We start from the raw sequence: 13940 nt of genomic DNA, 5'->3' as shown, positions 1-13940 counted from the left end.
GAATGGATAGTCTTTTCAACAAATGGTACTGGAAGAATTGGACATGAGTATGCACAAAAGTTAACTTTGACACATACTGTGTACCATATACAAAATTAACTCAAAATGGCTCATAGACCTAAATATAAAACCTAAAACTATAAAATTTTAGAAGAGAAAATAGGAGAAAATCTGTGTGACCTTGGGTTAGGCAAATAATATGACACCAAAAAGTATGATCCATAAAAGAAAATACTGATAAATTGGACTTCATCAACATTATGAGCTTCTGCACTTTAAAGGACTCTATTAAGAGAATTAAAATATATCCACAGACTAGGAAAACATGCTTGCAAATCACATATCTGATAAAAGACTTGTATTTGGAATATATGAAAAACTCTCAAAATGCAGTAAGAAAACGAATAACCCAAAATAAAATTAAATTAGAAATAAATTGGGAAAAGATTTTAAGACATTTCACAAAAGAAGATATACAGATGTCAAATTAGCATATGAAAAGATGCTCAACATTATTGACTAGAGAAATGCAAATTATAATAATGTTGAGATACCACTATAAATTTCTTAGGATGTCTAAATATTAAGAAAATGACCATACCAAGGACTGGAGAGGATATAGAGCAACTGAAACTGTCATAGATTGCTGCTGTGAATGTAAAATAGTGCAACTACTTTGAAAACAGTTTGGCAATTTCTTAAAAAGGTAAACATAGACTTTTATATGGCCCTGTTCATTTCTAGACATTTGCCCATGAGGAACGAAAGCATATGAGCATACAAAGACTTGTACATGAATGTTCATAGCAGCTATATTTGTAATGGCCAGAAACTGGAAACATCCTATCTATCCATCAGCAGGTGAATGAATCAACAAATTACAATGTATCTGTATTGGAATACTACTCAGCAATAAAGAAGTATAAATTATTGATACCTGCCACATGTTTGAATTCCAAAATAAATATGCTGAGTTAAAAGTTAAACAAAAAGAATAGTATGATTCCATTATATAAAATTCTAGAAAATGCCAAATTAATATATAGTGACAGCAGATTTGTCGTTGCCTGGGAAAGGGGAGTAGGACATGTAAACCAGTGCCGTTGAGAGCATATAGGAGATATTATAAAGGGGCACAAGGAAACTTTTGTGAGTGATAAAACCCATCAAGTAGGTTCTGACTCATAGTGACCCTACAGGACAGGGTATAACTGCTGCATAGGGTTTCCAAGGCTTTAAATCTTTACGGAAGTAGACCGTGCCACATCTTCCTCCCGAGAGTAGCTGGTAGATTCGAACCACCAACATTTTGGTTTGCAGCTGAGCACTTTAACCACTGTGCCACCAGGGCTCCTACTTTTAAATGATAGATGTTAATTATTTTGATTGTAGTGATGGTTTCACTGGTGCTCTCTCTCTATATATACACACACACACATATGTCAGAACTTCAAATTTTATACTTTTAGTTTATTTTTATTAAATAAAGCTGTTTTTAAAAAAGGATTTTTAACACAGAAACAACAAAACATCTAGATTCTCCTGAAGGAATGTGTCCAAGTCCATACTACTAAAAACAAAACTGGCCAAACTCTCAGTGAGAACAAGAAGTTGAAACCCAGTTGAGAACCGAAAAGGCATGTCTCAGTCAAATTTTACCTAAACAAAGTGTGCTCTTCTACCAGCAGCATCAGCAGCTACTGCAGGCTTGTTAGAAATGCAGATTCATAGGCTCCACAGCTGACCTACTTATTCAGACTCTGGGGATAGGACCTGTAATCTTGGTGGGCAAGCTCTCCAGGTGATTCTAATGCAAGTTAAAGTTTGAGAACTTCTGACCTAGAATACCTCTATTTTGACAGTTGCGAAAGACCAGCCTTCTTATTCTCCTACTTATATTGCTGCAAATATTTCTTTGTGGTATATAATTACAAAAACAAAAGAGAAATTGCATTACCTAATTAAGTCATTGTTTTCATTTGTCTATTGAGGGTCTTGCCTTACCCAAAAAAAAAATTTTTTTACATTTTACATATTATAATCCTACAGAATTTTGATCTTAGTTATCAGTTTGCCCTAATTTCTCTTTTTCCTGTTTTTGGAAATCTAACATTTTCCTTTTAATTTTGTATCTTCCTTGAAAAATTATTCTTAAAATATTCTTTTTATTCCCATGGTCATGTTACTTTCTTAGTTTGATTATGAAGTGCTGTTCCTGTAAACTGATAACATTTCTGTGGATGCCTTTGGCTCACAAACTGAGGCTCTGCTTCTAAATAAATCAGTCTATTATCTTTTTAATATTAACTTGTGATAAATAAACCTGTTTTATCAGAAAAAAGTCACACTTTTTATAATTTCTCCTAATCCTAACTTTTTCTTGGCGGGGAGGCAAAAGCGTGTGTCATGAATTTTATGTAACTCATCAAGGAAGTTTATTAATGAATACGTGTTTACTGAGTATTCTGTTGGGCCCTAAGAATAAATAAGATGGTGGAAAGGCATGATTGCTTACATTGCAGGGGTCAAGGTTATTACAGATTTCTGGTTGGGGCAGCTGAGTTGTGCTCTTTTCTGGAATAGGGAAGAGACCAGAAAGATAATGACTTCAGTATTGATTATATTGAGTTTGCTATGGGAAAATTATATAACTTCTCTTTGCCCTGATTCTTCATCTGTAAAATGGAAGTAATAGTACTATCTACCTTATATTATCGTTAGGAGGATTAAATAAGATAAAATATGAAAAGACTTTAGAGCCTGAAAAATATTCAGGTGGAGACATTTAGTAGATACTTGATGTTATGTGAGCCTGACCAACGACTTCTTCATTACAAATACCTTCTTTCACCAACATAAACAGTGACTATACACATCAACCCAGCCAGATGAAACACACAGAAATTAAATTGACTACATCTGTGGAAAGAGATAATGGAAAAGCTCAATATCATCAGTCAGAACAAGGCCAGGGGCCGACTGTGGAACAGACCATCAACTGCTCGTATGCAAGTTCAAGCTGAAACTGAAGAAAATCAGAGCAAGTCCACAAGAGCCAAAATATGACCTTGAGTATATCCCACCTGAATTTAGAGACCATCTCAAGAATAGATTTGACGCATTGAACACTAGTGACCAAAGACCAGACGAGTTTTGTAGAATGACATCAAGGACATCATCCATGAAGAAAGCAAGAGGTCACTGAAAAGACAGGAAAGGAAGAAAAGAGCAAGATGGATGTCAGAGGAGACTCTGAAACTTGCTCTCGGACGTCGAGCAGCTCAAGCAAAAGGAAGAAGTGATGATGTAAAAGAACTGAAGAGAAGATTTCAAAGGTCCTCTCGAGAAGACAAAGTAAAGTATTATAATGACATGTGCAAAGAGCTGGAGATGGAAAACCAAAAGGGAAGAACACGCTCGGCGTTTCTCAAGCTGAAAGAACTGAAGAAAAAATTCAAGCCTCGAGTTGCAATAGTGAAGGATTCCATAGGGAAAATATTAAATGACACAGGAAGCATCAAAAGAAGATGGAAGAAACACACAGTCATTATACCAAAAAGAGTTAGTAGATATTCAACCATTTCAAGAGGTGGCATATGATCAGGAACCAATGGTACTGAAGGAAGAAGTCCAAGCTGCTCTGAAGGCATTGGTGAAAAACAAGGCTCCAGGAATTGATAGAATATCAATTGAGATGTTTCAACAAACAGATGCAGCACTGGAGGTGCTCACTCGTCTATGCCAAGAAATATGGAAGACAGCTTCCTGGCCAACTGACTGGAAGAGATCCATATTTATGCCTATTCCCAAGAAAGGTGATCGAACTGAGTGTGGAAATTATAGAACAATATCATTAATATCACACGCGAGCAAAATTTTGCTGAAGATCATTCAAAAACGGCTGCAGCAGTATATCGACAGGGAACTGCCAGAAATTCAGGCCAGTTTCAGAAGAGGACATGGAACCAGGGATATCATTGCTGATGTCAGATGGATCCTGGCTGAAAGCAGAAAATACCAGAAGGAAGTTTTATTGATTATGCAAAGGCATTTGACTGTGTGGATCATAACAAACTATGGAGAACACTGCGAAGAATGGAAATTCCAGAACACTTAATTGTGCTCATGAGGAACCTTTACATAGATCAAGAGGCAGTTGTTCGGACAGAACAAGGGGATACTGCATGGTTTAAAGTCAGGAAAGGTGTGCGTCAAGATTGTATTCTTTCACCATACCTTTTTAATCTGTATGCTGAGCAAATAATCCGAGAAGCAGGATTGGGGCATCAGGATTGGAGGAAGACTCATTAACAACCCGCGTTATGCAGATGTCACAACCTTGTTTGCCGAAAGTGAAGAGGATTTGAAGCGCTTCCTGATAAAGATCAAAGACCACAGCCTTCAGTATGGATTACACCTCAACAGAAAGAAAACAAAAATCCTCACAACTGGACCAATGAGCAACATCATGATAAACGGAGAAAAGATTGAAATTGTCAAGGAGTTCGTTTTACTTGGATCCACAATCAAAGTCCGTGGAAGTAGCAGTCAAGAAATCAAACAATGTGTTGCATTGGGCACAACAGAATGAGACACTGCCCAGTCCTGCGTCATCCTTACAATCGTTGGTATGCTCGAGATCATTGTTGCAGCCACTGTGTCAATCCACCTCGTTGACCCTGTACCCTGCCAAGCAGGATGTCCTTCTCCAGGGACTGATCCCGCCTGACAGCGTGTGCTTATTAGCCACCTGTATATCTTCTTTGGGGGAAATGTTTGTTCAAGAGCTTTGGCTACTTTCTTCTTTTTTATTGTGCTTTAAGTGAAAGTTTACAGTTCAAGTCAGTTTCTCATACAAAAACTTACACACACACATTGTTATGTGACCCTAGTTGCTCTCTGCAATGTGGCAGCACACTGCTTCTCTTCACCCTATATTTCTCCTGTCCATTCAACCAGCTCCTGTCCCCTTCTGCCTTCTCATCTCGCGTCTGGACAGGAGCTGCCCATTACTTGAACCAGGAAGCACACTTCTCACCAGTATCATTTTATGTCTTATAGTCCAGTCTCATCTTTGTCTGAAGAGTTGGCTTCAGGAATGGTTTTAGTTCTGGGCTAAAAGAGAGTTCGGAGGGCCATGTCTTCTGGGGTCCCTCCAGTCTCAGCCAGACCATCAAGTCTGGTCTTTTTACTAGAATTTGAGTTTTGCACCCCACTTTTCCCCTGCTCCATCATGGACTCTCTGTTGTTTTCCCTGTCAGAGTGGTCATTGGTGGTAGCTGGGTACCATCTAGTTCTTCTGGTTTCAGGCTGATGGAGGCTGCGGTTTATGTGGTCCTTTATGTCTCTTAAGCTCATATTTTCCTTATGTCTTTGGTCTTCTTCATTTTCCTTTGCTCCAGATGGGTTGGGACCAATTGATGCATCTTAGATGGCTGCTCACCAGCTTTGAAGACCCTAGATGCCACTCACCAAAGTGGGATGCAGAACATTTTCTGAATAAACTTTGTTATGCCAGTTGACCTAGATGTCCCCCAAAACTATGGTCCCCAGCCCTCCTCCCCTGCCTCTCTGTCCCTGGAAGTATTTGGTTGTATTCAGGAAACTTCTTTGCTTTTGATTTAGTCCAGTCATGCTGATTTCCCCTGTATTGTGTGTTGTCCTTCCCTTCACCTAAAATAATTCTTGTCTACAATCTAATTAGTGAATACCCCTCGCCTTCCCCCCCCATAACCATCAAAGAATGTTTTCTTCTGTGTTTAAACCTTTTCTTGAGTTCTTATGATAGTGGCCTCGTACAATATTTGTCCTTTTGCGACTGACTAATTTCACTCAGCATAATGCTTTCCAGATTCATCTATGTTATGAGATGTTTCAGAGATTCATCACTGTTCTTTATCATCGCATAATATTGCATTGTGTGAATATACCATAATTTGTTTACCCATTCATCTGTTGATGGGCACATCAGTTGTTTCCATCTTTTTGCTATTGTGAACAGTGCTGTAGTGAACATAGGTGCGCTGCATATAGCTATTCGTGTGAGGGCTCCTTTGACCATTTTTTCATTGAGTTGTTTGTCTTTTTGTTGTTGTTGTAGGAATTCTTTATATATTTTGGATATTAAACTCTTATCAGATATACGATTTGCAAATATTTCTCCTGTTTTTGTGGGATGTCTTTTCTCTCTCTTGATAGTGTCCTTCATCCCTGCTCTATACTTATTCAGTGTAAACCTTGCAGACATGGCTTCCTGGCCTTGTTACCATCTTCCCTATTAAATGCTTGACATTGTTATGTCTAAATCTTGCTTCATCTGTGATGTGCTTTTTACTTTTACAAGAAAGCAAAGTATTACAATGCCATGTATAAGGTAATATAAATTCAGGGTGGTTTGTGTTTTTCTCCTGGCATCTTGCATGTTAGTGGATACATGATAGTGGATACTGTGAACACTGTGAATTAATTATTATTAAACTAAATTAGTTTTGTCTATGTAGTTTTTGAATCTTTTTGTATCTCCAATCTCCTGATGCCTGAAAATTAATAAATGACCATACCTTTCATTCTTGTTCAATTCCAGGGAGAGAGAGGATTTCCAGGTTTGGAAGGCCATCCAGGTTTGCCTGGATTTCCAGGTCCAGAAGGGCCTCCAGGACCTCGGGGACAAAAGGTATGTGCCAAGTTGCAAACCAATAATACCAGAGGAATTAATTCATCTCAAATGTGGGAATAAGTGTGAAATCAACAAATCAAAGTTATTGAATCATTTCCAGAAGCTCATATTTAAATGAAACAATAGCATGATCAGGAGTCTATTTATATTTTTTGTTGATTTTTAAAAAACTGAGTATTACTGCCATATTTAAATATTTTTGGAAGATGCTGTTAATGGTATGTGATTATTGGGATCCTTAACAAAAATTCAGTTCCTTTTAAGATAGGGAATAGGAAGAGATGATAGTGAATTTTAAGACTGAGAGAAGTTTCTGTTTTGTTTTGTTTTTAATTTTTATTGTGCTGTAAGTGAACGTTTACAAATCAAGTCAGTCTCTCATGTAAAAATTTATATACACCTTGCTACATACTCCTAGCTTCCCTCTAATGAGACAGTGCACTCCTTTCTTCCACTCTCTCCTTTCATGTCCATTCAGCCAGCTTCTGTCCCCCTCCACCCTCTCATCTCCCCTCCAGACAGGAGCTGCCTGCATAGTCTCTATATGTCTACTTGATCCAAGAAGCTCACTCCTCACCAGTATCATTTTCTGCCCCATAGTCCAGTCCAATCCCTGTCTGAAGAGTTGGCTTTGGGAATGGTTCCTGTCTTGGGCTAACAGGAGGTCTGGGCACCATGACATCCAGGGTCCTTCTAGTCTCAGTCAGACCATTAAGTCTGGTCTTTTTAGGAGAATTTGAGGTCTGCATCCCACTGCTCTCCTCCTCCCTCAGGGGTTCTCTGTTGTGTTCCCTGTCAGGGCAGTCATCGGTTGTGGCCAGGCACCATCTAGTTCTTCTGGTCTCAGGCTGATGTAGTCTCTGGTTTATGTCTCTTGGGCTCATAATTACCTTGTGTGTTTGGTGTAGAAGTTTCTGTTTTTGTTTTCAATGGCTTCTTTGGTTCAGTGCCCTTTTCTGTCTGAATTAGGTAGATTTTTGAAGCTATATGTAAAAATGCTAGTTCTGTTCATTTACCTGGAAAGGAAAACTGGTTTAAAAACCTTTCCTTCCTAATTTTATTATTCCAGGTAATGGCAGTATATCATATCGTTATAGTATTAAGGAAATCAAATGGATGCTCACCAAGTAGCCATCTGTATAAAGGGAAGAAATTGATTTAAATGCACAAATTCCTTTTATCACTTAACTGCCCCAGAGCCAAGATTTTTTTGGGGGGGGGTGTTGAGCCTGATCTCTGAGGAGATGGCAGTACATCAAAGTAGTTTTGCTGGATTCAAGAGCAGATGGGACCCATACTAAATTTCCTGAGTTGAACTTTAGTGCTGAAAAAACAGCAAAATCTTAAATGACTACATAGAATTTAGGTAGAGGGGGTCTTCAACTGAATCTCCTGTGTCTAATGAGGTACAAGAGCAGCAGGATGATTCTTGTACACCCAGGAAATGGCACAGAAGTAGCAGAAATTTGAAAGAGTCAAATGGATGAAAGTGAGCACTAACTCATAACAATCCATGCAGACTGTTGGCATGGGACATCTCAGTGAGGAGCACACTTTCCCACCCCTTGACAACTTGAAACTGCTTAATCTCTCCATAATTTATGCACAACCTTGTGAAATTGAGGAGGGAACTCCAGTAGACTGAGATGTTTGTGAAATGTTTGCCATGTTTGTGGAATGAGTGCTTTGAAATGGAATTTATGTTGAGCTATAGAAAAGTGAAGTCAGATTTTAAAAAGCTAGCTACATCAGAATTTCTTTGAAATAATTTATCATTAATTAGGACTATTCTACAGTATTATGGCAGTTTTAAAAAATGTGATTGTATGCAGTTTAAGTTTAGAAAGCAGCTCAATCTTTTGTTGCGATTCCATTTCAATATCCATAAAGAGAAAAGGTCAGAATGTTTTATAAACTTTTAAAATTCTGAATTTTAAGTACTTTGCACTTCTATCTCCAGTATGACTTCAGTTTCCCAATATAACTTAATTTATACTTGTTATGCAGTTGGGTATTTTGGTACATGTGTATATGTTAACATATATACTATATGGACTAAGTAAAAAATTGTGTAGGTTCATTCTTTAATCTGTATACTCATATATAAAACACATACACACACATTATATATGTATATATACACATATATATATTTCCAAGGGACTTCTTTATTCTTTTGGGGGGGGGACTTCTTTATTCTTACAAACAAAATTTAACAATTTAATTTTGATAGTTAATATATTCATTTCATTCAAAAATAAATTCACATAAGAAGGTATACAACGAAAACCTCTCTCCTTCCCACCCTTTTTCATTAGCTACTGAGTTTCACATATCCCTAGTAGGTATCCACATATGTTAGCTTCTTGTGGATACTTCCAAGGATTTTTTTATGGATATGCTTACAGATACAAATATATATGAATACACATACACACACGCACACATGCATCACAGTAATGCTAAAATATATAACTTTGAATAGGTATCCTTTCACCCAGAAGGTATTATATCTGCAAATAAATCAGTAAAAGTGATATTACGACATTGGAGGCTACATGTATGTATGTATTTGTATAGATATTGTCAATTTGCCTTTCCCCCCCAACCAAGGTTGAATGATTTATCCTTGGACTGACAGTCTACGAGAAGATTTGTTTCCCTATAGCCTCACCAACACTGTCTATTATGAAACTTTTGGATTTTTGCCAATCTCTGGTAGATGAAAAATGGTCTTTCAATGTGCTTTTAATTTGCATTTCTCTTGTTTTGAGTGAAATTGAGCATCTTTTCATATATCTATGCATCATTTGTGTTTTCTGTGAACTGCATTTATATCATTTGCCTAATATTCTACTGGATTATTGGTATTTTCTTATTTCAGTGAGCTATTTCTATATAAGGGAGGTTAGCCTTTTGTCTGTACTGTGAGTTGCAGTTATTTTTCCTCAGTTTGTCGTTTGTCTTTGCTGTGTGTGTGCATGTTCATTTATGTGTCTGTGTATCTGTGTGTTTTTCAAAGGTCTTTTCCTTTATAGTTTTTTAATTTTGATTAAGAAAGGCATCCCGCACTATAACATTATAAAAATTCTTCATTTGGAATTTATCCTGGTGTATGGTTTTGAACATCAGAAGTGTTTAAAACTTTTCTTATGAATCATTTCTTGTTAATCTCATTTCTAGATATTTTCTTTTCTGTTGCTGTTGTATATTTGGTATTTTCTCCCATTATGTCTCCTAACTGGTTGCTGTTGGTACATAAGAAAGCTATTGATTTCTTTGTATTAATTTTATACACAGTTGTCATGCTGAATTATGTTATTGATTGTAGTATTCTATGTTGGTTAGTACTACCAGTACAATATTAAGGCATCCTTGTCTTGTTTTTGCCTTTAGTGGGAATGTACAAAAAGATTCCCTTAAACAAAGGACCTTCTAATTGTTTTAAAATAGAATTTGTTTTGATTTAGTTTGACCTCCTCAGAGATGCATCTGTTGTAGAAACGGTTTATTAAGCTTTTTTAAAAGCAGGATGTGGTAGGCAGAAAAATGGCCTTGTCTTAGTTATCTAGTGCTGCTATAACAGAAATACCACAGGTGGATGGCTTTAACAAAGAAAATTTATTCTCTCCCAGTCTAGAAGGCTACAAGTCCAAATTCAGGGTGCCAGCTCTAAGGGAAGGCTTTTTCTCTGTCGGCTTTGGGAGAATGTCCTTATCATCAATCTTCCCCTGGTCTAGGAGCATCTCAGTGCAGGGACCCTGGGTCCAAAGGACTCCCTTTGCTACCATTGCTTTTTTTCTTGGTGGTTTGAGGTCCCTCTGTCTCTCTGCTGGCTTCACTCTTTTATATCTCGAAAGAAACTGACTCAAGGTGCAACTTAATCCTATAGGTTGAGTCCTGCCTCATTAACATAACTGCCTCTAATCCTGCCTCATGAACATTATAAAGGTAGGATTTACAACACATAAGAAAATCACATGAGATCACAAAATGGTGGACAACCACACAATAGGTGGGAATCATGGCTTGCCAAGTTGATACACATTTTGGGGGGGACACAATTCAATGCATAACAGTCGCCAAAGATGTATACCTATAAGTCCCCAGAACCTGTGATTAAGTTAGGTTACACGGCAAAGTAAAATTAAGGTCGTAGATGAAATTAAAGTTTCTAATCAGCTGACTTTAAAATAGAGATTATTCTGGATTATCCAGGTGGGCCCAGTGTAATCACAAAAACCCAAACCAGTTGCCATCGAGTCGATTCCGACTCATAGCGACCCTTTAGGACAGAATAGAGCTGCCCCATAGGGTTTCCAAGGAACGCCTGGTGGATTCAAACTGCTGACCTTTTGGTTAGCAGCCACAGCTCTTAACCACTACGCTACCAGGGTTTCCAAGGGTCGTTTAAATGTTGAAGAGGGATGCACAAGAGTCAGTGTCAGAGTGCTGCAGTGTAAGAAAGACTCAGCCGGCCATTCTTGGCTTTGAAAATGGAAAAGAACTTCAAGTCAAAGAATGCTGGTGGCCTCTAGAAGCTGAAAAAGGCAAGGAAATGGTTTCTCCCTTACAGGCTCCAGAAATTAACACAGCCCTGTGGACCCCTTGATTTTAGCCCAGTGAGACCTGTGTTGTCAAACTTCTGACCTTTAAAACTATAAGATAATCAGTTTGTGTTGTTTTAAGACACTAAGCTTGTGGTAATTAGTTACAGCAGCATAGGAAACTAATACACAGGGTAACCCTTTCTTCAAATGGAACTTTACATGGAAGCCCTACATAAAACAGGTAAAAACAGCTGCCCTGATCGAAGTAGGGCTGTGAGATAGGTCCTGAGGCACGGAACCTCTGGGGTTGTGAATTGAGCACGTTGCAAACCACTTATGTAAAGCAAAGTGTTGTGTACCGTCAAGTGGATTTCGACTCATAGAGACCCTACAGGACAGAGTAGAACTGACCCATAGGGTTTCCAAGGCTGTAATCTTTATGGAAGCTGACTGTTACGCTTTTCTCCTGCAGTGCAGCTGGTGGGTTCGAACTGCTGACCTTTCAGTTAGCGGCCCAGCACTTTAACCACTGTGCCACCAGGGCTTCTTGGTCTGCTGTGTGTTCCACTGATATTCCTGTCCCTTGGAGCAGAATTAGGTTTTTATTCCATTATTTTTAATATAAATTAAAAAGAAAAACCTTTGTTAAGGAATATTTTAAATTCTTAGCAATGCAACTGATACTAGAAATAGGTAAATGGATTAACACACAGTGGGCAGCCTCTTTTGCTTGGAGTCTATAGCAGAAGCTAGAAAGGAAACTTCATGGTTCTCTCCTGTTCCTTCTTAAGCTCTGCCTGTAGGAAGTGCCTTTTAAAACAAAGCACAGGTTTAAAACAGCAAACGTAAGAACAGCACATATTTGGGCTCAGAGGTGATGTTTGTATTTTGTTCATACCTAAATGGTTGTGGAAATATCTGTACCACTATTTCATCTTTGTTTTCTTACATAATTCATAATTAACTTTGCCAGTATAACAGATATAAAGTTTCTTCTACATGTCCTTTCTCAGTGAATGAAGACCTTTCTTATTTTTTGTCATATGACTTACCTCAGTGATTTCATCCTGAATAATAAATACTTCTTCCTTTGGTATATGAGTTTCGTATCAACTTTCACAAAGGTTTACAATGTTTTAGTTATTTAAGGACTTTTTAGGAAAGAAAAAAAACTAAGTACTTTGTATTTTTCAGGGTGATGATGGAATTCCAGGGCCACCAGGACCAAAAGGAATCAGAGTAAGTGATATATCAAATGCTTTGTCGGTTGAAACAGATAAAAAATAAATGAAATGTTATAAGAACTGGAAATGACCCATATGGAAATGAAAGAAAAAAAGGCAATCTTTAAAGAGTTAAATTTAAGAGTTGATATTATATATCCATGATTAGCCTTTCTTTAGTACTTTGATAATTATCTTTTGTATCTAGTTGTCTATTTAAATATTAGTTTAAATTTAATTTAAATTAGTATAAATAAATTAGTTTAAGAGGATTTTAAAGTAAGTTATGATTAAGAAATATGAAAGTGCTAAATTCTAACAACTTACTAATTTTTTTTTAATTTATATAGTACAACTGATTTAAACCAGAACTTCCCATGCTGTTTGATCTCCTCTGCTCTGTCAGTTTCAGAGTGCTGGTCAGCTCAGTCTGAGTAGCCTTCTACTGTCCCATGTTCAAATATTATAATTTCCTTTGTGTATCTTGAGAATAAGGTTGGGAAGCACTGGTTTAAACCACTTTTGAAAGAATACCTTGATTTTTCATGATTTTAATGTTCTCCAAATCAGGATGTATCTCAAAGTGTACATTTAACGTAGTTTTTTTTTTTTTGAGAAGCTTTAGGTCGACATATATCCTACAGAGTTTTAGTATTGAGGGGAAACTGCAATTTAAAAATAGTAATGGCTTTTGGTAAAACATATTTCAATTTTCCAAATCTCAGTTTCTTAATTTCTTAAATTAGAAAGCTAAACAGCATGATCTCCAAAGTTCCTTTTAGCTCTGAAATTCTGTATTTACACATTGGTGAGGTCCTTTGATTTGAATAGAAAATATATAGGTGGTGATATAGCATGTTTATGTATGTACTCTGCACACATGGAGTTGCCATGAGTCAGAATCTACTCCAAGACAATAACAACAACAATGTAAATGACAAAAATAATCAAACACTCTGATGCTTGGATCTTTGGCAACTTACATAAGTATTAAAAACATTCTGTTTTGCTGTATGCTTCTTAAGAATACATAACTTGCCTTATGTGCTACTTTTGACTTGTACAGATAAGAAACTGGAAAAGCAGGGAAAATACTCAAAACCCCTACTTTATTTTAGCAGCTATATTTCTTTGTTTTTCTGCAAGAACTCAACATACTATTAAAGGTCTTTATAATAATCATATATATATCCATACCATAATAATAACTATAGTTACCATTGACTATGTCCTAAGCACTGCCCAAACTAATAAAAAGCTGTGTATTCTATCAATTTCCACCTGCAATTGTCTGGGAGTACCTGGATAGTCTATGTCCCTTGACATAAGATTTTCTGAAACTTACTGATAGAAAATTTGAAACATATATGTACAGAGAATAGTACAATGAACTCCCATGTACCCATCACCCAACTTCAAAAATTAACATTTGGATAATCTTGTTTCATCTTTACCCCACCACTTAATTTTTGGAATATTTTAAAATAAATC

At 37.0% G+C, this 13940-nt stretch overlaps 1 protein-coding gene across 1 annotated transcript in view; it reads left to right on the top strand.

The window, feature by feature from the left end:
- The window catches only part of COL4A5 (collagen type IV alpha 5 chain), a 301445-nt gene that overhangs the window by 136288 nt on the left and 151217 nt on the right, over nucleotides 1-13940 (top strand). The window contains exons 3-4 of the mRNA XM_049871358.1: nucleotides 6584-6673; nucleotides 12421-12465. Of these exons, the coding sequence (XP_049727315.1) occupies nucleotides 6584-6673; nucleotides 12421-12465 (135 nt within the window). The remainder of the gene's footprint in view (nucleotides 1-6583; nucleotides 6674-12420; nucleotides 12466-13940) is intronic.

Source organism: Elephas maximus, chromosome X (genome assembly GCF_024166365.1).
Source record: "Elephas maximus indicus isolate mEleMax1 chromosome X, mEleMax1 primary haplotype, whole genome shotgun sequence".
Lineage (NCBI taxonomy): Eukaryota > Metazoa > Chordata > Mammalia > Proboscidea > Elephantidae > Elephas > Elephas maximus.
The sequence above is the reverse complement of the archived record's forward strand: the minus strand, read 5'-3'. Positions and strand labels throughout refer to the sequence as shown.